Raw genomic sequence first — 28,000 nt, 5'->3', positions numbered from 1 at the left:
TCTTTCGACCAATCGGGGCTCACTTCCGAGCCGCTCGTTTCCCGCCCTCTTCGCTTTATCTGTTACATTCTTTCGCACTTTGTATCAAAGATACTTTGTATCCAGTTGCGTTCCATGGTATTGTTCCATTGTAGCGCGTCATCAGCATCGTATATTGGAAATAGTGCGCGCGCGCGCGTGCGTGTTATTCATTTGTTATACTTATTTTATATTTATGTACCTCAAAAGCAGAAGGGAGGAAAAGAAGACGTGACATTCACTTTGTTCCCATCATCACTGCATCAGTAAACAGCAGGTAAGGGAGGATGCTTCCTGCCTGTTATCCTAATGCAGATCTAATGCATGATGATCCATCTATCCATCCATTTAGAAGCGATGGATGGATAGATGGAAATGTTTGTTTTTTGTGCTGATTGCAGTTCTGGATTTTAGCTGATGTGCGTGCAAACCATCATGAGGTATTGTTGGCCTTGGTCATACTGACATTTGACATTTGTCCTGCTCTCATTTCTAGTGGACCTTATAGATCTTATAGCTAGTCATTTTTTACGAATCGCCTGTATTGCGTCTATAAATCAAGCCTTTGACTAGGTTTATGGAATATCAATAATTCATGGCTGAGTATGTTGGTTTGGGGTCTGAGTACGTTTTACCCGCCAGAAATATTGTGATTACTATGACTATTTAATAATTAGCTGCTCTGTACTGTTTTTAGTTTGTAATATTAAAAGGCATAATAGACTAGAATAGAATAGACTGTCATTGCATTGACAAGCTGATGTCTGAATATATATATATATATATATATATATATATATATATATATATATATATATATATATATATATATAATTTTTTTAGATTGCTCTAGTGTGTTAGTACATCATAAATGAGCTTTATTTTTAATTGGGTTAAAGTTCATGCAGAATTTATGTTTGGTTTGCCCTCTTCTGGACACTTTTGAAAGTGCAGTTTAAGGTCAGTTGCTCATTTGCATGGTCTCATAGTTTCATGTAACCAATTCCATGTGAGGTGACTTGGAATTTAATTTGCATAATCAAATAGCCGTTTGGAACATTTAGGTCATTCTTACTAATACTTTGATTTATAGCTACTTAATTATGCCTGTAATTTTTAATATGTATGTAGTGTATGCAGAGGTGCCCTAAAGTCTGAGAAATCACACTAGAAGTCTGAGATTTAATATCTGATTTATGATTATGATTTATCTGTCATAAAATTAGAAAAATAGCAAAATGGACAATGGTCATAATGTATATGTAAATAGTGCTTTTGCAATGTAAAGCTGTTGTTTGTTACTATGCCTACATGTATGTATAATTGTTTTCACAGTATGTATGAAAATGTACTTGCACACTGTTTGTATCTGGAATAATACTGTAACAGTGTTTTGGTCGAGCAGACTGGCAGAGATGATGGTTACCATGACAACACTGTTGCCATAGATACATCTTGTCTGAATGTAGATGTGGGAGTAATTTTAAATATTTATATTTTCTGTATTTAACCTTTGAGTGTCTTAGACTATCGGAGAGAGAATTTAAAACATGACAAGGCTAGATAAAAGTGGATAGTGAATGAGAGATTACTAAGAATGTCCTAGAGTTCATAGTGAACACAGTGTTGAGAAAAGTTTGCCCTTATCTAAAGGTTGGAAACTCGCTGCCACTGTATATTTGTTGATACAATTTTATAGACATGAAATACACCTGAGCAGATATGTCTGTGTCAGCGTTCAATGCTTTTGCCTTAATGGATAATATAACAAAATGTCAATGTGGATTTATAATCGATGATGTACTAGAGAATGCACATTAGTGGGACATAGAACAGATAGAAATTGGATGTGTTTATGTTGAGAGCAAACATTCAAACTCACGCTCAAACTACCTAATGCCACTTTGCTTAAATAAAATTTGATACTGCCGTTTTAAAAGCTCCTCTCTCTCTCTCTCTCTCTCTCTCTCTCTCTCTCTCTCTCTCTCTCTCTCTCTCTCTCTCTCTCTCTCTCTCTCTCTCTCTCTCTCTCTCTCTCTCTCTCTCTCTCTCTCTCTCTCTCTCTCTCAATCTAGAAATGGCAGAAGCGCATCAGGCAGTGGCGTTTCAGTTTACTATCACTCCAGAGGGGATCGACCTGCAGCTCTCTCATCAGGCCCTGAGACAGGTCTATCTGTCAGGCCTGCGGTCCTGGAAGAAACGTGTTGTACGGCTGAAGGTAAAGACTACCACAAAAACTTCCATTTACTTTTTTTAATACACATTTCTGTTCAAATTGTGAATTATCTGTGCATGTTATTCCAAATGAAAGTGTGTGTGTGTGCATATATATATATATATAGTTGTAATATTTAAACAAAATGAAATACCTTTCTCCTGTCTTATGCTGTAGAGTCCAATTTTCGCAATCAAATCAATTCCCGATGGATCGGACTTGACTATATGTACACAATACGATCACAATAAGAACATTTATATTTAAATTGTCAATTCTAATTTCATGTTGTGAATTATAAATCTATCTGTAAACACACCGATTTATATGTATTTTTGTACACGTTTGTGTATTGTATGTTGTTGTTTTTCTTGTCCTTAGTTGAAAATGTAACCACACTTTACCCAGCTTGATTTGAAAGTTATTATTTTTCATTTGTTTATTCTGGGTGTCTGTGCTCATTTTTCTCCTGCGTTCGTACATTCTTTCTCTCCTACAGAACAACATAATCACAGGTGTGTATCCTGCTAGCCCCTCCTCCTGGTTGTTTGTTGTCATAGCGATTTTGGCCACCATGTACACCCGCTCAGACCCTTCCATGGGCCTCATCGCTAAAATCCAGGAACACCTACCGGTCAGGTAAACAAGTGATGGACTATATTCCGTTCTAAAGACAGGATTTGCTAAACCAATCTAAAATGTCTGCTGTGTTAGTATAGCTGTAGAGGTGTAAACATTCTTGAGATATACTGAAAAATTGGTCATCCTCTTGTTTAACTCACTTTACAAGCTTTTCAAAAGATCAAGGTACACACCCATGAACGCATGAACATGCCTGAAAAGGTGTGTGCTTTCATACACCTTAATTCAGACAAAAGCATAATCAAAACATGAAAATCATGTCATCATTTCATTATTTCTTAGAAGCTGAAGACAGCTATGCAACCCTTCTCTCTCTCTCTCTCTCTCTCTCTTTTAATTTTTCAATTTCAGTAGGACTTTATTGGCATGATTGATGACATATAATATTACATAAATTACAAACTATTTTGCCAAATTACCAATACAAAATATAAGGTACCGGTAATTGTAATAAAAAATAAAATGTTATGCATCATTTATTTTAAATGTTTTAAATTATTTTTATTGTTAACTTTATTTTGTATTTAAATTTTTTATTTATTTTTGTTTTATTTAATATTTTATGGTAATTAAATAATAATCATCATATTTTAAATGTATTATTTTTTACATTATTTTTTATTTTTGTTTTATTTAATATTTTATGGTAATTAAATGACAATAATCATATTTTATATTTATGTTTAAATGTACTTTCTGTTTTTAAATTTTATTTTAAGATATTTATGAAACTAAAAAATAATCATTTACATGTATTACATTTGTATGGTAATAAAAATAATACTAAAAATATTTTATATTCATTACACATGTATTTTTATTTTATTATTTTATGGCAATAAATAATAACATATTATAAATTATGATTATTTTAATATATGGTAATAAAAAATAAACACATTTTATGTTATTTTTAAAAGTTATAATAATTATTAATGTTAAAAATGTATACTTAATATATGTTATTCATTTTCAATGTGTTTTTATTTTAATATTATTTTATGGCAATAAAAATAATACTAAACATTTTTTGTATTAAATTTAAAGGTATTTTATTATTATTTTATGGCATTTAACAATAATGATAAAGATATTTTATATTTATTATTGTAATTTTATGGTAATAAAAATATTATAATAATACTTTTTAATAACTCTTTAACCCGTAATATTAATCTCTATCTCTGCAGTGATTCTTTGAGCATGCAGTGTCGGACAGTGGTTTCTGCAGTGTTATTCAGCACCGTCCTCTGGTTGTCTCTGATCTTCACCATGAGACTCTGTCTGAAGCAGTTACTGTCTTATCACGGCTGGATGTTTGAACAACACGGGAAAGTGTCCAACACCACAAAAATCTGGGCGGTTAGTACAGTAATACTATCAGACACACCTAAACTACAGCTAGCCAGCCAGTTATCATAATTTAAACATTCTCGTTTTCAGGCCATGGTTCGGATCTTCTCAGGCAGGCAGCCTCTGTTGTACAGCTACCAAGGGTCTCTGCCCAACCTGCCCGTTCCTGCAGTCAAAGACACAGTCAAGAGCGTGAGATTATCATGAATTTCATTACTGTGCAATATGTAAAATGAATGTTTAATGCCACAATTGAATGCATCATTATTATTAATTAACATTCCAAACTATGTCTCTTTCTAGTACCTGGAATCTGCACGTCCATTAATGAGCAATTCTGAATATGAGCGGATGGTGACTCTAGCCAAAGAGTTTGAAAGCAGTCTTGGAAATCGTCTGCAGTGGTACCTCAAACTCAAAGCTATGTGGGCCTCCAACTATGTGAGTGCAACCAGAACACAAACAATCCACATAGACTTCAAACTATACCAATCAAAGCTATCTAGAGTATCTGTAAAGGGATTAATCCCCTTTTGTCTTCTCTTATTCACCCTCATGTTTTCTTTCTTCTGCAGAACACAAAAGGAGATATATTTTTAAGAATTTCACGATTGCTGATTTCCATACAATAGCAGATGATTGTGACTCACTTTAAAGCTTAAAACTCATTTTTCTTGTCTCCATCTCTTTAAGGTGAGTGATTGGTGGGAGGAGTATATCTACCTGAGGGGGCGTGGCCCAATTATGGTCAACAGCAACTACTACGGAATGGTACGCCTCACAGATAACAACTTCTTGTGTGTGTCTTTATATCTGCCTCCTCTGACCCCTCCTCTCCTTGTTCTTAGGACTTCCTGTACGTGACACCAACACCGATTCAAGCGGCGAGAGCAGGAAACACGCTGCATGCTTGTCTCTTGTACCGCAGGAAACTCAACAGAGAGGAAATCAAACCTGTGAGTCCACATTGCATTCCTCACAGATGAGATGGTATTGGGTGAAGGGTAAAAACGTGCTCCTGCCGCCCCAAGCAATGACAGAGATTGATCGCAGAGCTTTTTTTAGCTGTGCATCGAACCATGTTAAGCAACGGATGAATAATGAAAACATTGTAATAGATGTTGTGTGGGTTTGAATAAGGAAAGAGTAGCAGCACCTTACAGTTCTGTGTGTATGTTTTTGAGGCAGTTGCAGAAAGTTCCAAAAATCAGACTAAAGTGTTTACATGACATTTTAAAAAGACAAATTATTGTTTTAGTCTGATTAAAATCAAACTGTTTAATCAAACCACATCTGTGTAAACTTACAGTAAATTCAATACCAGGATTACAAGGATTACCAATGTTACATCAACATGTTACGTCAGCAGGTTTAATCCCAATAAAATCATGTTGACACATACACCGATGAGCCAAAACATTATGACCACTCACAGGTGAATCGAATAACGATGATCATCTCCTAACAAGGCCACATGTTAAGATCTGGGTAGATTAGATGGTAAGCGAACAATCAACTCTCGTTGTCAACGTGTTGAATGCAGGAGAAATGGGCAGGAGTAAAGACCTGAGTGACTTTGACAAGGACCAGATTGTTATGGCCAGACGACTGGATCAGAGCATCTCTGAAACGGCAAGGCTTGTGGGGTGCTCCCAGTCAGCAGTGGTGAGTACCTACAGACAGTGGTCCGAGGAGGGACAAACCGGTAACAGGGTGTTGGTCACCCAAGGCTCATCGATGCGCAAGGGCAACAAAGGCTTTCCCATCTGGTCTGAACCGACAGAAGGTCTACTGTGGCACATGTCACAGAAAATTGTAATGATAGTTACAGGAGGAATGTGTCACAACACAAAGTGCATCGCACCCTATTGCGTATGGGGCTGCGTAGTCGCAGACTGGTCAGAGTGCCCATGATGACCCCTGTCCACCGTCGAAAGTGCCTACAATGGGCACGCGAGCGTCAGAGCTGGACCATGGAGCAGTGGAAGAAGGTCGCCTGGTCTGATGAGTCCCGTTTCTTTTACATCACATGGACGGTCGTGTACGTGTGCGCAGTTTACCTGGGGAAGTGATGACACCAGGATGCACTGTGGGAAGACAACAAGCTGGTTGAGGGAGTGTGATGCTCTGGGCAATGTTCTGCTGGGAAACCCTGGGTCTGGCCATTCAATCCGATTATGCATCTGTTGGATGTGCTGGACCAACAAGTCCGGTCCACGGCGGCTCCACCTCGCAACTTACAGGACTTGAAGGATCTGTTGCTGATGTCTTGGTCAGATACCACAGGACACCTTTAGGGGTCTTGTAGAGTCCATGCCTCAGCAGGTCGACGCTGTTTTGGTGGCACGCGGAGGACCAACAGCATATTAGGCAGGTGGTCATAATGTTTTGGCTCATCGGTGTATAGTATTTACATCTTGTGGCTATACTTTTGAAACGGTGTGTATTTTAATGTTTATGGACTGGCCCCATTCGCTTTCATTGTACAGTAAGTGCCTTACTGCAGCTGCCATTTTTGCTTGTTAATTTTAATAAATGAGGGACGAATTGAACTAGTTTTCTGTGGTAATTAACATTATACCATAAATGCTGTCGATTGAGCTTCACTAGTATTGATCCTGGAACATTTTTTTAATTGTATTTTCTGAGAGAGGGCAGAAAATGGTCAAGAAAAACTAAAACACAGCAGTTTTGGGGGAAATGCTGCAAAAATGCAAAATCAAAAGTTCACTTGACTGAAATGTTTCCCATGATCTTAAAAACTTTTTGATCTGAAGGCATATGCTTAAATGTTTGAAATTAGTTTTGTAGACAAAAATATAATTGTGCCAACATATTAATTTATTTCATTACAAATCTAAAATTGTATTTAAAAAAAAAACAAGTTTTTGAACTGGACCGAATAATAAAGAAAAGTGCTAATAAGTGCCCAACATAGATGGGAACTCCTTCAATACTGTTTAAAAAGCATCCCAGGGTGATACCTCAAGAAGTTGGTTGAGAAAATGTCAAGAGTACATGTCTGCAACTTCCGTGCAAAAGGTGGCTGCTTTGAATGTGCTAAGATATAACACAGTTTTGATTTATTGATTTGAACTTGATGTGAAAAATAATAATAATAAAGAATGAGTAAGTGACCCTAAACTTTTGACCGGTAGTGTAGCCTCTTTAACTTGTATTGTAATTGTGTGTGAATGTGTGTTAGAGCACAATCGGTATCTGCTCTACCGTCACCTATTATAAGTCATAATATAACACTTATTTCCTCCAGACTCATCATTCTCTTTCTCTCTCTGTCAGAGTCGTGTTGCCGGTTTAAATATTCCTCTGTGTGCAGCGCAGTGTGAGAGGATTTTCAACACCACACGCATTCCAGGAGAAGAGACCGGTAACATGCTAACACGCACATGCAAACATACTGACAACTGCTTGCAAGTATTCTGAAAGAAACCAGCAACACACACTCGTATACATGTGAGCTATCTAAATGAGGAATGAGGATGTTTTTATGTAAAGCTAATTGACTATATACTAACCCAAAAGCAAACCCTAGCCCTATTTTTTTAAATTAATTTAGCCTTTGAGCATGCCCCCTAAGGCAGTTGCAGTCCATGAAGGAGTTTTCCGGTGAGCAAATATGTAAATCGGTATTGAAAGATCAAACTAATAAAAGATTACAGTGGGTATAAATATCATGTTGTGTTGTGTGTACACAGATGGTCTCCTCCCCTGACATTTTAAAGTAGTACTACAGATGTGTTATAATCTTCCTGATCACCAACCCAACTTTTGTCAACCAGAAAACCAATGGAACAAATCACACAGGGCCTGTCGCGTTAACCACAGGCAGGTTTGATGACGCATTAACGCGATACTGAAAGCTAATTGCCGTGAATGGTTACCTCTTATAATACGTTTACATAAACACCAGAAATGATTTGGTGCATAATGCAGGACTTTTAACTTTAAACAAGCCCGAAATACACGGGGGACTTGGCTCCGTTACAGTGCATATGCAAGTATTTACCAAATGAAGCATTTTATAGCCTATGTATGTTTTATGTGTGTATGTACATATATAGATAGATAGACAGATATTTAATCAGATGAGGAATTACAAAAAAAATAAAACTATCTGCAACTATCGGCAGAGATTTTTGCAGATAACCGATAGTTCCAAAAACCAACTTTCGGCACCGATTAATCGGTAAAACTGATATATCGGTTTACCTCTAATATGAAAATCCATTTTGATTGGTCAGTTTACTAATGAGAGGAGGCTTTATGCCGCCAGCCTCCTCCTACATTTATACTGATTCATACAGTGTTTAAAACTCTACTTGGCTATGCCGCAGGAAAGAAAAATGTAAAAATACATATTTTGTTATGTATGTTAGTTGGTAAATTGATTAAAACAACTGTACATTTTATCACTTTTGTTGTTACAAGAAGTTTTAATACAATAATTTTGAAACTGCCCAATTTCTGAGGACAATTTTGTTCACATACATTTGTTTACAGTGCCACTAGCTGGTCATACATACCGCAAAAATGGTAAATCTAATCCTAGCCTTAGAACTCGAGAAAACTTTTTGCTTGAACGAACCCTTTAAAGCAGGGGTAGCCAATTTTAATATTTTTGGTTGATGCATTTTTTCGAAAGAGCCTTACCACAATCGAATAATTTACTATTTTCAAAAACAACGTTTTTCAATAAAATAAAATGTTTATATTGCCCATAGACTACTCAAAAACAAAGAAATATGCAAAAATGAATAAGTAACATGTTGCAATATGGAATTGAGTACACGCGTTTGTGCGGGTCTCCATAAAATTCATTTTACAATTGTTCATGAAAAATGTAACTTCCCTTTTGGGCTAGGCGATATGTAAAAAATATTTTAACGATAATCACATTTAAAATATCGCGATATATGATTATATGATCAAACCCCAAGGTCGGTGAATATTTTTGCTTTATTGATTTTGCTTTAAAAATTAAATCAATTTATTGAAACACGAAAAACTTAAACGAAAGACATTTCTAAATTCAAATTGCACTTTAAATGCAACGAGAAAAGCAATTAAAATAACGAAGTGATTAAAAAATCTTACATATAACCACCTCCCCACATCCAAACATTTACCGTCTCCAACGGCCCCATTTGCCATCACGCAAGTATCACAACAGGTGAAAAATTACTTATAGCCTACAAATTAAGAACTAAAGACAATTATAAATTTAAAGATAATTATAATAATCATCATAATAAATAAGCTTAATAAATTCCCCCAAAAATGCTGCCAAATGTGTGTTCTTATCGAATGTGTTTGTATTGAGTTTTGGTAATACAGTTAACGCTGCCTAAAGAAAATAGAACAAAATTTTAGGTTCAAGGTGAACGTGTCTTGTATTATTTTATGATTTAATCACTTTCGTCTTTGTTTCTTTAATACAAAGATACCTGTACATATTACTGAACCTGCTGCAGAGTTGCGTTCACAATGTGTAAGAGCGAACCACTCCATGGAAATAAAGCAAACTAAACTCACAGCACCTCACGAGATCATTTGCAGCATTCTCATAGATTACATTATTCTCCCAAACAGTTTTCAGTTGAATGAAACAGAGAAAAAGGAGTGATAACACTTTACAGGCACTTTCTCCACGAGACAGGGCCCGTTGCACGCCTCTGAACAAACAGTGAATCAGACACGAGCATTGACGGCTTTTCTTTTGTCTGTTCTTAAAAATATAATAAAGTGTGTTTCTTCAAGCGCGTCTTTTTGACTAACAGCATTTCTTGTCATGTGTCACTCCAAGACGTCTTACAGGTCACCCACCTGTTGTGGGTAGATGAGCAAAATGGTTTATTTAAACTGCAAAGGTGATAAATGAATTAAAACTATTGTGTCAGATGTGAAGGGGGAGGAGAATTAATACGTTTATGATGCTCCTGTGTTTCCTCACTCAAGCGACCTCAGGAAGCTTCCTCTGTCCTCGCCTCCTTGCGGTGCATTTAGAGAATTGATTCATCCTTCATGATGGCAGACTTTGATCAGTTTCCGGGTCACGGGCTCGAGGACGGTGGAGCGAGGAAACGAGGATGCACAATTTAGGAAATGAGAAGCACCCCAAATGAGCTTTGAGACCAACACCGAACAGAAGCAGCTGTCAAAAACAACAGCAGCAAAATAGCGCCCTCAGCTGACAACTGTAATGAACAACATGGCATAAAAATGGCATTAATCCTCAATAATTCGCTGCAACTTCAATATATGAGAACGCACAAAATGATTGACAGGCAGAAAGCGTCAGAGACCGCGGCCTGCAGACACATTTTTGTTTAGTGTTTACAGAGTCTAGAGCTGTCACTGAGATATCTCCCTACACTTATTTCGTGGCAATGCATGTTCAAAGGAAAACATTTAAGCACAAAGCATCTACACAACACAGAATTTGTGTACATTATTTGAAAGTTATAATGTGTGTTTGTTTGTTTGTTTATTTGTGTGTTTAGATTCACTGGTCCACTGGCAGGACAGTGAGTATGTCGCCGTGTTCCACAGAGGACGATATTTCCGCCTGTGGCTATATCACGCCGGCCGCATGTTGTCGCCCAGAGAGATTGAACACCAGATTCAGTGTATCCTTGATGACCCATCACCACCAGCACCCGGAGAGGCCAAACTTGCAGCTCTGACGGCAGGGGACAGGTAGGATCTACTGACATACTTCAACTGGGTCATTTGAGACAGTAAAACAAATACACGTACTCAAAGCTGTTTGCATAAAAACACACACTGTTTTTATGGAGGCAGCCCAAAGGTTCAGTGACTGTACGCTGTTTAACTGGGAAACTTTGAGAGGGCCAGTTTCTGAACGTCTCACATGACTTATGTACGTTTTCATTATTGGACTCAGAATTTAGTTCTAGATATTTGATGTTAAGTTTAATGTGGTCTAGCGATTATTTGTTTAGCCTTTTTAATTAGCGCTTAATCATAAACAGGTCTATTATATTAAAATTATACTTATGAAACTAGCTATTATAATGCAGTTATATTAATTATTATTAGTTAAATGTCTAAACACAGAAGAACCAACATAATGGTAAGTTTTAATGTTTATGTTGATATGTTTTGAAACATTTTTTCCAGAATCCCATGGGCTCAGGCCAGGAAGGAGTTCTTCTGCTCTGGGGTGAATAAGAGATCTTTGGACTGCATCGAGAAAGCGGCATTCTTCGTTTCCCTGGACGATGATGAACAAGGTATGATGGGAGATGACCCAGCTGGCAATTTGGATCGGTATGCCAAGTCCCTGCTGCACGGCATGTGCTACGACAGGTGAGTTGACCCAGTCATTCCGTCCAAAACAAATATGTAAAACATTAACCTCAGCATTATCTAATGTTTGAGCCAACATCTCATCATAAATATTCATCATGCAGTGGGGTTTAAAAGTCCACATTGAAAATCATTTATACCTGGAAATAAACAAAAGTTTTCAGAATTGTGAAATATTTTATGGAAACAAGGTAAAATGAATAATATTTTTTTTCTAAAGACTGTGCACTAGATCACATCAAATTACAACTTTACAAATTTCGCTTATCCTCAAATTTACATCAAAATAATACAGAGAACATGAAGTTTACATTTTTCAATTCAACTTTTCACTCAAATTGTTATGCTGACAATACAAATTGTAATGAAAAGAAACTGCATTAAATTAGGAAAATGCAGAATAGAAACATATTCATTAGCATAGTGAGTAGTGAATCCATATTTTAATACATTTCTCTTGTCTTTGACTTTTGTTCAAGAGTGTGTTTGTTCTGTGTGTGTGTGTCTAAGGTGGTTTGATAAGTCGTTCACGGTGGTGGTGTATAAAAACGGGAAGAATGGACTCAACGCTGAACACTCCTGGGCGGACGCACCTATTATGGCTCACCTATGGGAGGTGAGAGAGAGAATGAATGCATGAAAAAGAGACAATATTTACATAATGAAAAAAATGAACAAGGGAAAGTCAGTGAAACGAATAAGTGGCCCCAACACTAACTGCATATCAGCATGCTAAAAACATTCAGAGCACACTAGTGGCCGCAGAAATCATAGTTTTGATACAGTTAACCATTGTTTTACAACAGTAATACTGTACTTTCCATATAGTAACCTTGATTTTACTATAGTATTGTAACCATGACAGTAACCATGTTAATTTTGTGGTTACTATGATTTTATTACAAATACAATGTTTAATACAATGTTTATAACAAACTGAACCGTGAGAAATTTGAACCGTTACACCCCTAGAATACACTAGTGACCGCATAGTAGCACGCTAAAAACAGTCAGAACACACTAGCGACTGCATAGCAGCATGCTAAAAACACTCAGAACACACTAGCGACAGCATAGTAGCATGCTAAAAACACTCAGAACACACTAGCGACAGCATAGTAGCATGCTAAAAACACTCAGAATACACTGTCGACTGCATAGTAGCATGCTAAAAACACCCAGAACACACTAGTAACCGCATAGCAACATGCTGAAAACACTCAGAATACACTATCGACCACATAGCAGCATGCTAAAAACACTCAGAATTTACTAGTGACCATATAGCATCATGCTAAAAACACTCACAATTTACTAGTGACCATATAGCATCATGCTAAAAACACTCAGAATTTACTAGTGACCATATAGCATCATGCTAAAAACACTCAGCATACACCGTCAACCACATAGCAGCATGCTAAAAACACTCAGCATACACTAGCGACCGCATATTAGCATGTTAAAAACACACAGAATACACTAGCGACCGCATAGCAGCATGCTGAAAACACTCAGCATACACTGCCGACCACATAGCAGCATGCTAAAAACACTCAGCATACACTAGCAACCGCAGATTAGCATGCTAAAAACACTCAAAATACACTAGCAACAGCATAGTAGCATGCTGAAAACACTCAGAACACACTAGCAGCCACATTGCAGCATGCTAAAAACACTCAGAATACACTAGCGACAGCATAGTAGCATGCTAAAAACACTCAGAATACACTGTCGACCGCATAGTAGCATGCTAAAAATGCTCAGAACACACTAGCGACCTCATAGCAGTATGCTAAAAACACTCAGAACACACTAGCGACCTCATAGCAGTATGCTAAAAACACTCAGAACACACTAGCGACCTCATAGCAGCATGCTGAAAACACTCAGAACACACTAGCAACCGCATAGCAGCATGCTGAAAACACCCAGAACACACTAGCAACCACATAGCAGCATGCTAAAAACACTCAGAACACCCTCACAACTGTTGCAATGTGAAAAAAACAATCAGAACATCTTAGCAGTACCCTGGCAACCACCTACAGAACTTGAACAACCAGATCATAATGTTTTGACCACCACTCACATTTTCTTAAGAAGATGTAAAAATCTAGTTATTATTATTATGTTAGTGTTTTTCTAATTCTTCTAATAATCTCTCTCACTCAGTATGTGATGACTACAGATTGTTTCCAGCTTGGTTATAATGAAGAGGGCCATTGTAAAGGTGAGGTTGACTCCTCACTGCCTAAACCTCAGAGATTAACCTGGGACATACCTGCACAGGTACTTACCAACATGGTCATGCCTTCTCATGTTTACAGACATATGCTGTATATAGTGACAGTTAATTAAGCCTCTGAATAATTTATCTGTGTGTGTATGTGTGTATTTAGTGTCAGAAGTGTGTGGAACAGTCTTTAGCTGTGGCTCAGGCTCTGGCCGACGACATTGACTTCCACGTGTTCCCTTTAGAAGATTTTGGCAAGGGTGCCATTAAAAAGTGCAAAATCAGTCCAGATGCCTTCATTCAGATTGCATTACAGCTGGCTTATTATAGGGTAAGACAAATCTGATGTGCAGGTATGTGTACTGCTTCTTTGAACGTGGTTTATCCAGTCCGAATTAGAGTTGGAACAATGACACAATACAGTCTGACCACTTGGATGTTTTCTTCTAATTTCTCCCTCAATCCAGAACCGAGGCACATTCTCTTTGACGTATGAAGCATCTATGACTCGTTTGTTTCGTGAGGGGCGGACTGAAACCGTGCGTTCCTGCACCAGCGAGAGCTGTGCCTTCATCAGAGCACTGGAGAGCGGAGAGGTAACAAACACACGTGAATGACTTATTTATAAAGGGTGCTTGCAGGACACGCATGCAGTTTACCATACTACTACATGTGACGTGTTATCATTCACTGCAGTAGGATTGTCACAATACCAACATTTTAGTAGCCGAGACCGATGCCAGTGAAATTTTACAATTCTTGATGTGTTGTTGAACACACTTTTTTTTGTGTGTGTCTCAGCACTAAATCACACACCCCTAAAACCTCTCTCTTTCTTTCCTGCAGAGTAAGGAGGTGTGTCGGCGTCTGTTCTGTACAGCGTCTGAGAGACACCAGCAGCTGTACAGGATGGCAATGACGGGTGCAGGCATTGACAGACACCTATTCTGCCTCTACATTGTCTCCAAATACCTGGGAGAGGAGTCGCCCTTCCTTAAAGAGGTGTGTGTGTTAGGTTACATCTTCCAAAGAAGAAAGTTGAACTGTTGTTTTTGTTGTTGTTGTTGTTTTAAATGCATTTGCAGGTGGGCAAATCTCACAAAAACATGTTCAGGTCTTATGTCACCACAAATAAAAAAAACATGATATTATAGTTTGCTTAAAGAAAATTGTAACGCTTAGCAAAAAGGTTGTATTTCTTTACATTTGTTAACTCAATAAATAAAATTAACTAACACTTAAGTCTTTAACACTATAATTATAGATCACAAAATTATTTGTTGTACTGCCTTTATGCAGATTTAATAAAAAAAACATTGTATTACATTAACCCTTAAATGAATGGGTGTTTCGCCAAACATTATTACATATTCGGGTCTTTAGCGGCCCGGCACGTACTGTATATCTATCAAAAATGGATCTACGAAATGCTCAGTGTCAAATATTCTAAACATTTTCAAGACAATTAGAAAATAATAGAAAAGAATATACTGTATTTCTTAAGGTGGCGCGGATGTTTCAGCGATTGACTGATTGACAAGAAGCAATGTGGAAGTAAACTATAGCAAGTGTCACACATGAACAGCATGATTTGGCTATTGGCATTTGGTTGTGTGTCTATTTAGACTCAATAAATGCCTGAGAAAATACATATGTGTAGCTTATGTGTAGTTTGTGTTATGTGTAGCTCAATATGTGTTTGACAACCAGTTTCATGAAATTTCAGTGTGGAAGTAATTAATTCTGTTCTATATTTGTTGAATCATCTCTTTGATATATGAATACAAATACATCAAATATATATCAGAATACAGCTGATGTCAGAAGTTTACATACACCTTAGCCAAATACATTTAAACTCAGTTTTCACAAGTCCTGACATTTAATCGTAGAAAACATTCCCTGTCTTAGATCAGTTAGGATCACTACTTTATTTTAAGAATGTGAAATGTCTAAAATGAATAATAGTAGAGAGAATTATTTATTTCAGCTTTTATTTCTTTCATCACATTCCCAGTGGGTCAGAAGTTTACATACACTTTGTTAGTATTTGGTAGCATTGCCTTTAAATTGTTTAACTTGGGTCAAATGTTTTGGGTAGCCTTCCACAAGCTTCTCACAATAAGTTGCTGGAATTTTGGCCCATTCCTCCAGACAGAACTGGTGTAACTGAGTCAGGTTTGTAGACCTCCTTGCTCGCACACGCTTTTTCAGTTCTGCCCACAAATTTTCTATCAGATTGAGGTCAGGGCTTTGTGATGGCCACTCCAATACCTTGACTTTGTTGTCCTTAAGCCATTTTGCCACAACTATGGAGGTATGCTTGGGGTCATTGTCCATTTGGAAGACACATTTGCGACCGCGCTTTAACTTTTTCCTCCAAACATAATGATGGTCATTATGGCCAAACAGTTCAATTTTTGTTTCATCAAACCAGAGGACATTTCTCTAAAAAGTAAGATCTTTGACCCCATGTGCACATGCAAACTGTAGTCTGGCTTTTTTATGGCAGTTTTAGAGCAGTGGCTTCTTCCTTGCTGAGCAGCCTTTCAGGTTGTGTCGATATAGGACTTGTTTTACTGTGGATATAGATACTTGTCTACCTGTTTCCTCCAGCATCTTCACAAGGACCTTTGCTGCTGTTCTGGGATTGATTTTCACTTTTCTCACCAAACTACATTCACCTCTAGGAGACAGAATGCATCTCATGGTGTTCCCATGGTGTTTATACTTGCGTACTATTGTTTGTACAGATGAACGTGGTACCTTCAGGCATTTGAAAATTGCTCCCAAGGATAATCCTGACTTTTGGAGGTCCAAGTTTTTTTTTTTTTTCTTCTGAGGTCTTGGCTGATTTCTTTTGATTTTCCCATGATGTCAAGCAAAGAGGCACTGAGTTTGAAGATAGGCCTTAAAATACATACACAGGTACACCTCCAATTGACTTCAATTAGCCAATTAGCCTATCAGAAGCTAATTGACTAATTGCCTAAAGGCTTGCCATCATTTTCTGGAATTTTCCAAGCTGCTTAAAGGCACAGTTAACTTAGTGTATGTAAACTTCTGACCCACTGGAATTGTGATATAGTCAATTAAAAGTGAAACAATGTCTGTAAATAATCGTTGGAAAAATTACTCGTGTCATGCACAAAGTAGATGTCCTAAACGATTTGCCAAAACTATAGTTTGCTAATATGAAATCTATGGAGTGGTTAAAAAATTAGTTTTAATGACTTCAACCCAAGTGTATGTAAACTTCTGACTTCAACTGTAGCATGTATAATACTGTATGTATGTCCACTCCTGCAGCTGAGTACTGCTCCAAATTTTGGATCTGGCTGCTCAATTGCACTGGAATGAGAGATCCCTCAGAGCTATGTTCTGGTTGGGACTTAATGGCCCTGTGAGGAAGTTGGTCCCTTTAGACTGTGATCGTCTGTCTCTTCAGGAGTTTATCGATAACATAATAAGGGCTGGCCTTCTGCTCTCTACACCAATGGTCCCTTCCTCGGTGGTCCCAATCACGATGGTCCTAGCTCCGGTGGTTCCGGAGACCCCCTCGACGGAGGCCCCACGGCTCCTAGCTCCGGTGGCTCCGGAGACCGCCTCGATGGAGGCCCTTCAGCTTCCCGCTCCTCCTCCAGCGGCTCCGCCCACTCCTCCTGTGGCTCCACCCTCCGAGCCTTCCACAGCTCCATTCGCTCCTCCTCCTGAGACTCCAGCGGCTCCGCCCACTCCTCCTCCTGACAATCCTATGGCTCCATCCACTCCACCTCCTGTGGCTCTGCCTCCTGCAGCACTGACCCCTGAACTTCCAGCTGCTCTGCCACTTGAGCCTCCTGCGGCACCGCCCCCTAAACTTTCTTATGCTCTGCTTCTTGAGACTCCTGCGGCACCACCCCCTGAACTTCCTGCAGCTTAGCCTCCTTCCTGAAGCCGCCGTACCCTGCTCCATTCCTGGAACCACTTCCCTGGCCACCGGCTCCACCCTGGTCCCCAGATCTACACCTGTCTCTGGGCTCTGCTTCATTGTCTTTTATTTTTGGGCTAATGTTGTAATTTGAGTTTTTTAAAGACAACCTGTTTGTGTGTTACTTTAAAAAAGCAACCATGCAACTGTGTTGTACTTAATTTATGTTGTTTCTTTTATTTTCTTTCATATTATTTTACTTTCAATATATTCATTTTTATATCCATTTTTAATTAATATATACATTTTTACTAATAATTTCTCTTTTATATTCTACTGTTTAATCTTATGTTGTGTGCTATATTGTCTTAACAAGCTAGAGATAAGAAAAATTGTCTCCATTCAAGGTCTTATGTCATGGGACAGTGTTGTGAAGAAGTAATTTTCCATTCTCTTTTGCTTAGTATAATGACACTTGTTGAACATGAATGAAGTCAGACTGAGCACTAAGAAAGACAATCTATTTAACATTTGAGAATAATGAAAAATTAAAAAACTCAAAAGATTTTAATCTTAATGGTCCTAAAATAGGCTTAATTTTCTTTTGCAAAAAAACAATGTTTTGATTTTGACTCTGGTATGTTTTCATAAGATTCACCCATCTAGCTATCTATTTATAAAATATTTTTAATTTTAAGATGTAACATTCTGTTTTGCAAGGCTGTTTTATGTCTTGATTTTGGTGTGTGTTCATCAGGTGCTTTCAGAAACATGGCGTCTCTCCACCAGTCAGACTCCTCTCCAGCAGGTGGAGCTGTTCGATTTCGTCAATCACCCAGACTACACTACCTGTGGTGGAGGATTTGGGCCGGTGAGCAATATTCATCAGTCATCTTGGTCACAAGTGTACTCTTAACCATCAAAACAACAATTTAATTTGTTATTTTATTGTATGTGCTTTGTTATACATTTTAATTTGTGTACTCTCAACAGGTTGCAGATGATGGTTATGGCGTGTCTTACATCATCATCGGAGAAAGCATGATCAACTTCCATATTTCCAGCAAACACTCCTGCCCTCAGACTGTTAGTACACTAATATGCTGTTGACACCAATTTCCTCAAACTAAAGACATTACACTGTATCCAAACTAGGGATGTGCAAAAGTACACATTTTCAAAATCAAAATCAGTCTGTGTTCGACTAATCAGTCTTTAGGAAGCCTTGTATAATTAGGCTGCTTTCGCATTCATCTGACCCTGATCATATGTTCGGGGGCCTTTACACAAAAACATGTTTTTGCATTTGTAACAGGGTAAAACGGAAAGGAGGAGGCGAGAACCAGACAAACCATCAAAATAATGTTTAAGGAGAAATTAAACAAACACACAAACATAAACACATACAGGCAGCTGCCTGTAGCTCTCTCTCTCTCTCTCGAAATCCAGCGGCCTTTATCCCTCTTGTCGGCTTGATTAGCCTGATTAGGGGCCGGGCGTGCATCTTCACGGCCTGGCCCCACCCTCGTCCTTGCCACAGCGTTCAAATACAAATTGAATAGAATGCATTTTTAAAAGTGGAAGTATTTTAACGCATTGTCTTAAAAAACACAACACTCTTAGCAAAAGACTCTCAAAAAACAGCGCAAGTCACGACGCAAAGGCCTAAGACTATGGCTGTAGCGAAGATTTTAGTATGATCAAATCACTTATTAACCTTTTCTGTGTAAAGTTATAGCCAATTTTACAACTTCATTGCCATGATGACGTAATATCAACAAACCCTAAAATAACGATTTAAACAACTTTACAGCTCAAGAAATACATGAGTTTTAACAGAAATTTCTGTAAGTGCTTTTATAAAATTATAAGCTTCACATTTCTGCCTTTTAAACCCTCCAAAAATTGGGCCCATTTACTTCCATTGTAAGTGTCTCACTGTGACCTGGTTTGGTGCGCTTTGTCTACTGCAGTTCTCTGATTGGTGAATTTTCCCCCTCAGAAATATAGGTAATGCAGTTCTTAACCAGGAATTCTGCTATTAATTTTTTTTTGTTTTTTTTGTTATGAAGTTTAAAGGAGTATTGAAGTGCTATTTTTTTTTTTTTTATATATAATTTTAGTATCTTCCCTGATGTCCAATGATAATGTTATTAAAGTTTTATGCACCAAAACAGTCCCAATTTAGTAATATATGATAATTTTCCACCCTGTTTTGTCTGAAACGCTCGGTATTGGCCTAACCGCCTCGTTAAAACTTCAACGTAAATGCCCAATGTTATGATTGGCTAACATCATGCAGCCCATCAAATTCAGCAAACTCAATCGGAAGAGAATGAACAAGCCCCTCAACATTATAAAACAAAATTCCAGGGTTTACACTTAATGTACACCCAACACATTGCATCCGAATATATTAAACTGTTCATCTCAAGCAAAACTGTTAACACTGAGCACCATAAACTATCAAACAGTCATGACATTTGAAATATTCATGAATAAAACGATTTACTTATGTTTTTGATCAGGCCCCATCCTTCAGTAACAGTTCCTTTGTAAAGCTTGAATCATATTATGTAACAACGTTAAAGAGGATGTGCTGTCCTAATTTGGAAGCGCTCTTTATTAACTGTAAGCCTTTCTACTTGCCGCGGGAGTTTTCCTCGTTTATTCTGGTGAGTGTGTATATCGCACCAAATGCATGTTTGAACACAGTGCTGCAACAGCTGGCTGATCAAATCACAGACATGGAACAACAATACCCGGACTCAGTTATTATTATTATTATTATTGGGGATTTTAACAAAGCAAATCTCACACGTGAACTGCCCAAATACAAACAGCACATCACATGCCCCACCAGAGACAGGAACATACTGGATCACTGTTACACAACAATAAAGGATGCATATCGCTCTGTCCCTAGAGCAGCTTTGGGACTCTCTGATCACTGTCTGGTTCATCTTCTTCCAACCTAGAGGCAGAAATTAAAATCAACCAAGCCAGTAGTAAGGACTGTAAAGAGATGGACCAACGAAGCTACAAGCCTGCTTCGATTGCACGGATTGGAGTGTTTTTGAGGCTGCAGCTACAGACCTGGATGAGCTCACAGATACTGTTACATCATATATCAGTTTCTGTGAGGATATGTGCATTCCTACTAGGACTTGTTTAAAGTTCAACAATGACAGGCAGCTTCGTCAGGCCAAAGAGGATGCTTACAGGGGTGGGGATAATGTCTTGTACAATCAGGCCAGGAACACACTGAACAAGGAAGCTGAAAAACAAGTTTTCAGCTAATGACCCTGCATCAGTGTGGAGTGGCGTGAAACAACTCACAAATTACAGGACTCCTATCCCCAACCCTGTGGGGAACCAACAACTGGCTGACGACCTGAATGTGTTCTACTGCAGATTTGAAAGGCCCGATCTCACACCCCACACCCACTCTGACCTTCACTTCACACAAACACCAACACCTCCTGCAACCCCCCTCCTGCTACTCAACCTGCACTTAAGATCTGTGAAGATGATGTGAGCCGCATCTTTCGGAAACAAAAGACGAGGAAACTTCTGGCCCAGATGGCGTCTCACCAGCGTGTCTTCGATCCTGTGCTAACCAGCTGGCCCCCATCTTCACACAGATCTTCAATAGATCAGTGGAGCAGTGTGAAGTCCCATGCTGCTTCAAACGCTCAATCATTATTCCTGTCCCAAAGAAACCAAAAATCCCAGGACTTTATGACTACAGACCTGTCGCCCTGACGTCTGTGGTCATGAAATCATTTGAGAGACTGGTGTTGGCCCACCTGAAGAACATAACTGGACCCTTTCTAGATCCCCTTCAATTTGCTTATCGAGCAAACAGGTCTGTGGATGATGCAGTCAACATAGGATTGCATCATATCCTGCAACATCTGGACAGACAAGGGACATATGCAAGGATCCTTTTTGTGGACTTCAGTTCAGCTTTCAACACCATCATCCCAGCTATACTCCAGAATAAATTACACCACTCTCTGTTCCCATGTCTATCTGTCAGTGGATTACCAGCTTTCTGACGGACAGGCAGCAGCTTGTGAGACAGGGGAAACTCACTTCTAGCACCTGTACAATCAGCACTGGTGCCCCCCAGGGATGTGTGCTCTCCCCACTACTCTTCTCCCTCTACACCAATGACTGCATCGCCAAGGACCCCTCTGTCAAGCTCCCGAAGTTTGCAGATGACACCACTGTCATCGGCCTCATCCGAGATGACGATGAGTCTGCATACAGAAGGGAGTTTGAACAGCTGGCTGTCTGGTGCAGTCAAAACAACCTTGAGCTTAACACACTCAAAACGGTGGAGATCATTGTGGACTTTAGGAAGAACACCCCAAAACTGACCCCCCTCACCATTCTAAACAGCACTGTGGCAGCAGTGGAATCATTCAGGTTCCTGGGCACTACCATCTCACAGGACCTGAAGTAGGAGACCTACACTGACTGTGAAAAAGGCCCAGCAGAGGTTGTACTTCCTTCACCAGTTGAGGAAGTTCAACCTGCCACACGTGCTGCTGATACAGTTCTACTCAGCAGTCACTGAGTCTGTCCTCTGCACTTCAATAACTGTCTGGTTTGGTTCAGCTACGAAATCAGAAATCAGGATTATTGGTTGCCACCTGCCCTCCCTTCAAGAACTATACACTTCCAGATTGAGGAAAAAGGCTGGAGAAATTACTCTGAACTCCACTCACCCAGCCCACTACCTTTTTGAACTGTTGCCTTCTGGCCGACGCTTCAGAGCTCTTGAGCACCAGAACCGGAACAGATTTTTCCCTCAGGCTATCCATCTCATGAACAGTTAAACTGCTCCATTGAGCAATAACTATGTGCAATACACAGTTTAGTCTTTTTTATATTTATCCAACACATCCAACCTCTTCTGCCATTTCATTCCTCTGAAAAAAAAAAAAAAATTTGCACTGTACATAACAGATTTGTATTAGATTTGCACTACCCATGTGTACGTGTGTATGTATATATGTGTGTGTCTGTACGTATGTGTATAATTCATTTTATTTTATTTTATTATTATCTCTGTCTTGCTGCTGTTTTTGTATTGTTTTTGTATTGTTGTACACTGGAAGCTCCTGTCACCAAGACAAATTCCTTGTATGTGTAAGCATACTTGGCAATAAAGCTGATTCTGATTCTGATATTATGACTGGTTCAACACGCATAGTTCAGAGCGGTAAAACTGCACATACCTATGCTTACACATAGGTATCATCCTGCACTGAGATGCACATCACTGGAAACACATCAAAATGGTCAAAGACATCCATCTTAGTACATGTTTACATACACCAAGAATTAAAAATAGCACGGATGTGCGAAAGAACGTGTCCATGATGCATTTGTGCTCAAGACAATAAGAGGCAGCAGCTGAATGAAATAATTTTTTTTCTCCCTTCCAGAGTTGTAACTTGACACTCTTGTCTTTTAAAAGTGGTGAGATACATGGCAGCAGTCAAAGAGTCTGTGTAGTTCATGTTTAAATACAAAATAATTCAAAATAGTCCAGATGGTTCCCCTTTGCTGTTCAGGAATAGTTACGCCACACAAGGCCTACTCTCTCGAACTGAACGCCAGTGGGCCAAGGGTGCAATGATGCATGTTGTGGGATGTGAAAATACAAATGAGTAATGTTTTCATGATGTCACAAACAGAGATTTCAAAATGAGACATTTCAGCAGAGTGGTAACTATAAATGCTCTTTTTAAACTGGGGAGGAAGTTTTGATTTCTTAAATTTACAATATGTTTTTATAGTAGTTACCTCATATATGTGTAAATATCAAGGAAAATGTGATTCTCCATTTCATGACCCCTTTAAATAACACAAGACTGATGGCTTCAGCAGAAGCATATACCATCGATTAACAACCTCAGAGCTCATGGTTGGTCTGTCCTTAAAGGTTTATAAGTTATCGTTAAAAATCAGTTAGCCTATGGAGAAAATGAATGTGATTTTTACTTCCAGAACCAGACTGTTGCGCTCTGATAAAAACTATGCAACTGACAAAATGTCTTGTTGCGCACCCTGTTAGGACAAATACTCAGATTGACATGGAAAAGTTTAAAAAGTGGCAAGATAGGGGGCCTGGGTGGCTCAGTGGTAAAAGACGCTGGCTACCACCCCTGGAGTTCACTAGTTCGAATCCAGGGTGTGCTGAGTGACTCCAGCCTGGTCTCCCAAGCAACCAAATTGGCCGGTTGCTAGGGAGAGTAGAGTCACATGGGGTAACCTCCTCGTGGTCGCTATAATGTGGTTCGTTCTCAGTGGGGCGCATGGTGAGTTGGGCGTGGATGCCGCAGTGGATGGCGTGAATCCTCCACATGCGCTATGTCTCCGTGGCAACGCGCTCAACAAGCCACGTGATCAGATGTGTGGGTCGGCGGTCTCAGACACGGAGGCAGTTGGGATTTGTCCTCAGCCACCCGGACTGAGGCAAATCACTACGCGACCACGAGGACTTAAAAGTGCATAGGGAATTGGGCATTGCAAATTGGGTGAAAAAGGGAAAAATAAATAAATAAATAAAAAAGTGGCAAGATAAAGACATCTAACATCTTTAAGTTTGAAACCACATCAAATGCTAATTTTCTGCTTTCTTACTTCATTTTTTGTAGGACTCTCATAAATTTGGAGCTCAGATCAGGCAGGCCATGATGGATCTCCTGCAGTTGATGTCACCAGACAAGACAGACCTGTCTAAACCTGAACAGAACCACTCACAGAAACCCCACAGCAAAAAAGACCTGTAGAGGTAGAACAGATAGACCATGACGATGAAAACACAGGAGGTCGTGTGTGTGCGTGTGTGTGTGTGTGTGTTCGTTTGAATGCACGTTTGTTCACTCATACAAATATGTATCGATGCCATGAAGCCATGAACAATATAATGTAATAATGGTGGAAGCTGCTTCGTTGAATGCCATGAGTTTAAAAATAAAACTATGACAGAGGATTCAAAATAGTGATGTAGTTTGATAGTGCAAAATTTTAGGGCCAGTTTCTTGGAAGATTTAGATTAAATTTGGTCTTAATTTTTAGAGTTTATGAAGAATCTAAATTATTAGTGTACATTACCATCAGGGTGATGGGAGTCTCATGGTTAATGATCTAACCAGCTAGTCTAGGATCAGATCACATGTTGAATCGCCACTTATCGTCTGAGGAAGGCACTGAATCGCATGTTACGTTGTTCCCTGCTCTTACAGTACTGTAAATCACATCTCAATGGAAATTCTCCATTTTAACAGGTTATGTAATGGTGTAAGACTGAGAATAACTAAATCCAGTGCAGTTTTACTTGAATTCCAGAGCGGAACGACCATATATTTTCAGTTTTCTGTGACTAATGACTTGGAATACTACATCTAACTGTAGTTTTAAAAATGAATGTCCTGATAAATTGAAGATGCTTGTGACATGTTGATCTCACTTAGTCATATTAATTTTAAATGTGTATTTTGTTTTATTATTTAAATTACTGTTTTAATTTTATTTGTATTTTATTTTTTTTTGACATGGTCAAATTAAAACAATAACTTTTTACTTGCAATGTATTTAGGTAATTGGAGTTGGTTGTATTTACCAATGTGAGAATGTCTAATGGGATCAAAAGGAAAACATTTACGCCACAACCCATTTCCATTAATATTTTCTAGATGTGCAGTGAGCTCCGTTGTTGAAGCAAGGTCAGTTAATTGCATTGTTTACTTTGGTTGAAAAAGAATACGGAATACTTCAAATCCAAAGAGAAGTCTTCTTACCTCCTAAAGGCTAGGGTATACCGGTTTTTCCGTTGTGCTGTCTCGCTCACTTCTGACCGCACGGACGTGTTCAACTTTTGTTGGATACTCTTTAGTGTAGTCAACTGGTGGCACATTTGTTGACTGTTTGCCTGTCTAGCAAAACAGGGCTGCACGCGGACAGTCCGCATGTAATGTGCTGATGATGAAATGTGCGTCACGCACATTGTGCGCGAGACGTGCCGGCACAAGTAAAACTGATATATGCATTGGCCTTAAAGGAATATTCTGGGTTCATTATAAGTTAAGCTCAATCGACAACATTTGTGGCATAATATTGATTACCACACATTTTTAATTTCGACTTATATCTCCTTTTCTTAAAAAAAAGCTAAATTCTAGGTTCCAGTGAGGCACTAACAATGGAAGTCAATGGGGCCAATTTGCAAATGTTAAAATACTCACTGTTTCAAAAGTATAGCCACAAGATGTAAACAATATGTGTGTTAACATGATTTCAGTGTGATAAAATCACTAACTAACCTTTAAAATTAGTATAGCCATTTTACTTTGTTTAAAGTTATAGCCATTTTACAACTTCGTTGCCATGATATTGAAGTCAACAAACCTTAAAACGACTGTGAAATAATGATTTAAAAACTTTACAGTTCAAATAATACATGAGTTTTAATAATTAGCTTCACATTTCTGCCTTTAAACCCTCAAAAAATTGGTCCCATTCACTTCCATTGTAAGTATCTCACTGTAACCTCCATTTTTGCTTTTTTTTTTAAGAAAAGGAGGGACAAGTCGAAATTATATTTTGTGGTAATCAACATTATGCCACGAGTGATGTCGATGGAGCTTAACTTGTATTGAACCCGGAATATTCCTTTAAGAGAGCTCAAAGCGAAGTAGTTGCACACACTTTTAAAAATCGTCTATGGATGTTTTGGTCGTGCAAAAAGTAGTTTTGCGTAACATATTAGCCATTCCGCAACTAGAGTTTACATTTTTCTCTCTGATTGGTGAGCTAAATTTTTTCTTGATTAATACAGTATGTATTTAATAGCGGTATGCATCAAAAAAAAAATAATAATAATAATTGTAATTAGGTAGTTTAAAAAATAAAAACTAATATGTAGGGCATTTTGTGATTTCTATATTGAAAATGTTTTTTAATTGATTTTAATCTGATAAAGGACGTAAAAAGTAGCCATGCGAAATAGGGCATATGATAAGTGTATGACTATAAACAGTGTGGGTACCTTCGTACCTCAAGCTTTATTACTTTGAGAAGGACATGTAGGTGGTTACTGTTTTCAGAAGGAATGAGATTTTAAAGGAAAATCACACAGTCCGTTATATACATCTCAAACTCACTACAATCAATCTACAATCTACATTTTAAAAGCATTTCATATGCATCCGTTCTTGCTGTAAGCCCTCTGTTACCCCTGCCCAATAGCATTACAGTGTTGCCGTTATAATGTAAAGAAGAACAAAATAAATTCTTTGAAATGAATGAACAAAGTTAACATCTAGGGAAGGGCTGTTTGACTTTAGTTCCCATTTAGATTTCCACTTTGCAGTCCTGTGGCAGCTGTACCCATGGGCACTATTATAATGTATCTGTGGTCTCTGTTACACTCTCATTATCAAGCAGTTGTTACAATATAATGTTGCCTTTCGAGTGCATGACTTCTCGGTTCCACATCTCCTATATATACGGTAATTGTGGAAATATTAATATATATTTCAAAACAATCTGTTATCTTTTTCTGTACTGCCTCACATTGCTTATACATCTAGCACTGTATATCTGACTTGAGTTCAAACCTCACTTATGATATTATTGTCAATATTCTAATAATTAACTTGAAACTGAAAACAGTAGCAATGCAAGAGTTTGTGTAGTGCTGATATTAGTCTGGAAAGACAATGTTTTACCTCATCTGTCTTATGAATGTTTATTCATTCAGCGATTTCTCTTTTCCTGGGCCAGTACTGTATTCTGTATCTGCTTGCCTTTTTCTCATAATTGGTTTCAGATATATTCCTTTGCACAGCTGAGCTGTACACTTTCTCTTGTACTCTGGCAAACTGTCCTTCCTTTAAATTTTCTATGTGAGTGAAACGGAAAACAAAAGGTCACTTTTTTAAATTAAACATGGTTCAAGCACACATGTGTTTGTGGTGTTATTATAATGGACATAATGTTTGATTTCTGCATGATCAAACATTGAAGCATTGTTCATGAGTTCAGAGTACTTTTAATCATTTGACTTGTCTCCATTCTCCTTTTTTTGTTTTTTCCCCATTATTTTTCATTTATTGACATGTCTGTTTCGCATTATATAATATACTTACATTCAAATATTAGTAAACCTTGATTAAAGGGATAGTTCACCCAAAAATGAAAATTCAGTCATTGTTTACTCACCCCAGTGTTGTTATAACCCTTTATGACTTTC

At 38.3% G+C, this 28,000-nt stretch overlaps 1 protein-coding gene across 2 annotated transcripts; it reads left to right on the top strand.

The window, feature by feature from the left end:
- The first annotated feature begins 52 nt into the window (after positions 1-52).
- Positions 53-27,710, top strand: LOC127431546 (carnitine O-palmitoyltransferase 1, liver isoform-like). Of its 2 annotated transcripts, XM_051682001.1 has the most exons (19): positions 53-295; positions 2,094-2,236; positions 2,733-2,872; positions 4,066-4,237; positions 4,319-4,420; positions 4,532-4,669; positions 4,922-4,999; positions 5,077-5,184; positions 7,529-7,616; positions 10,750-10,945; positions 11,390-11,578; positions 12,089-12,194; positions 13,757-13,873; positions 13,984-14,148; positions 14,285-14,413; positions 14,664-14,819; positions 18,485-18,598; positions 18,721-18,813; positions 24,402-27,710. In XM_051682001.1, the coding sequence occupies exons 2-19, from the start codon at positions 2,096-2,098 to the stop codon at positions 24,534-24,536; spliced, it is 2,367 nt and encodes a 788-aa protein (XP_051537961.1). In that variant the 5' UTR covers positions 53-295; positions 2,094-2,095; the 3' UTR covers positions 24,537-27,710. The 2 variants fall into 2 exon arrangements, with proteins under 2 accessions (XP_051537961.1, XP_051537962.1); XM_051682002.1 differs by lacking the exons at positions 18,485-18,598; positions 18,721-18,813; positions 24,402-27,710 and adding an exon at positions 17,127-17,256.
- The last annotated feature ends 290 nt before the right edge of the window (positions 27,711-28,000 follow it).

This window comes from Myxocyprinus asiaticus, chromosome 41, assembly GCF_019703515.2.
Source record: "Myxocyprinus asiaticus isolate MX2 ecotype Aquarium Trade chromosome 41, UBuf_Myxa_2, whole genome shotgun sequence".
Taxonomy (NCBI): domain Eukaryota; kingdom Metazoa; phylum Chordata; class Actinopteri; order Cypriniformes; family Catostomidae; genus Myxocyprinus; species Myxocyprinus asiaticus.
The sequence above is the reverse complement of the archived record's forward strand: the minus strand, read 5'-3'. Positions and strand labels throughout refer to the sequence as shown.

Excerpts from the sequence above, each read along its gene's own strand:
- LOC127431546 (XM_051682001.1), top strand. The coding sequence starts at position 2,096 with ATGGCAGAAGCGCATCAGGCAGTGGCGTTTCAGTTTACTATCACTCCA. Across the intron at positions 5,000-5,076 it reads ACAGCAACTACTACGGAATG|GACTTCCTGTACGTGACACC; the intron begins GTACGCCTCACA and ends CCTTGTTCTTAG. Across the intron at positions 13,874-13,983 it reads CCTGGGACATACCTGCACAG|TGTCAGAAGTGTGTGGAACA; the intron begins GTACTTACCAAC and ends GTGTGTATTTAG.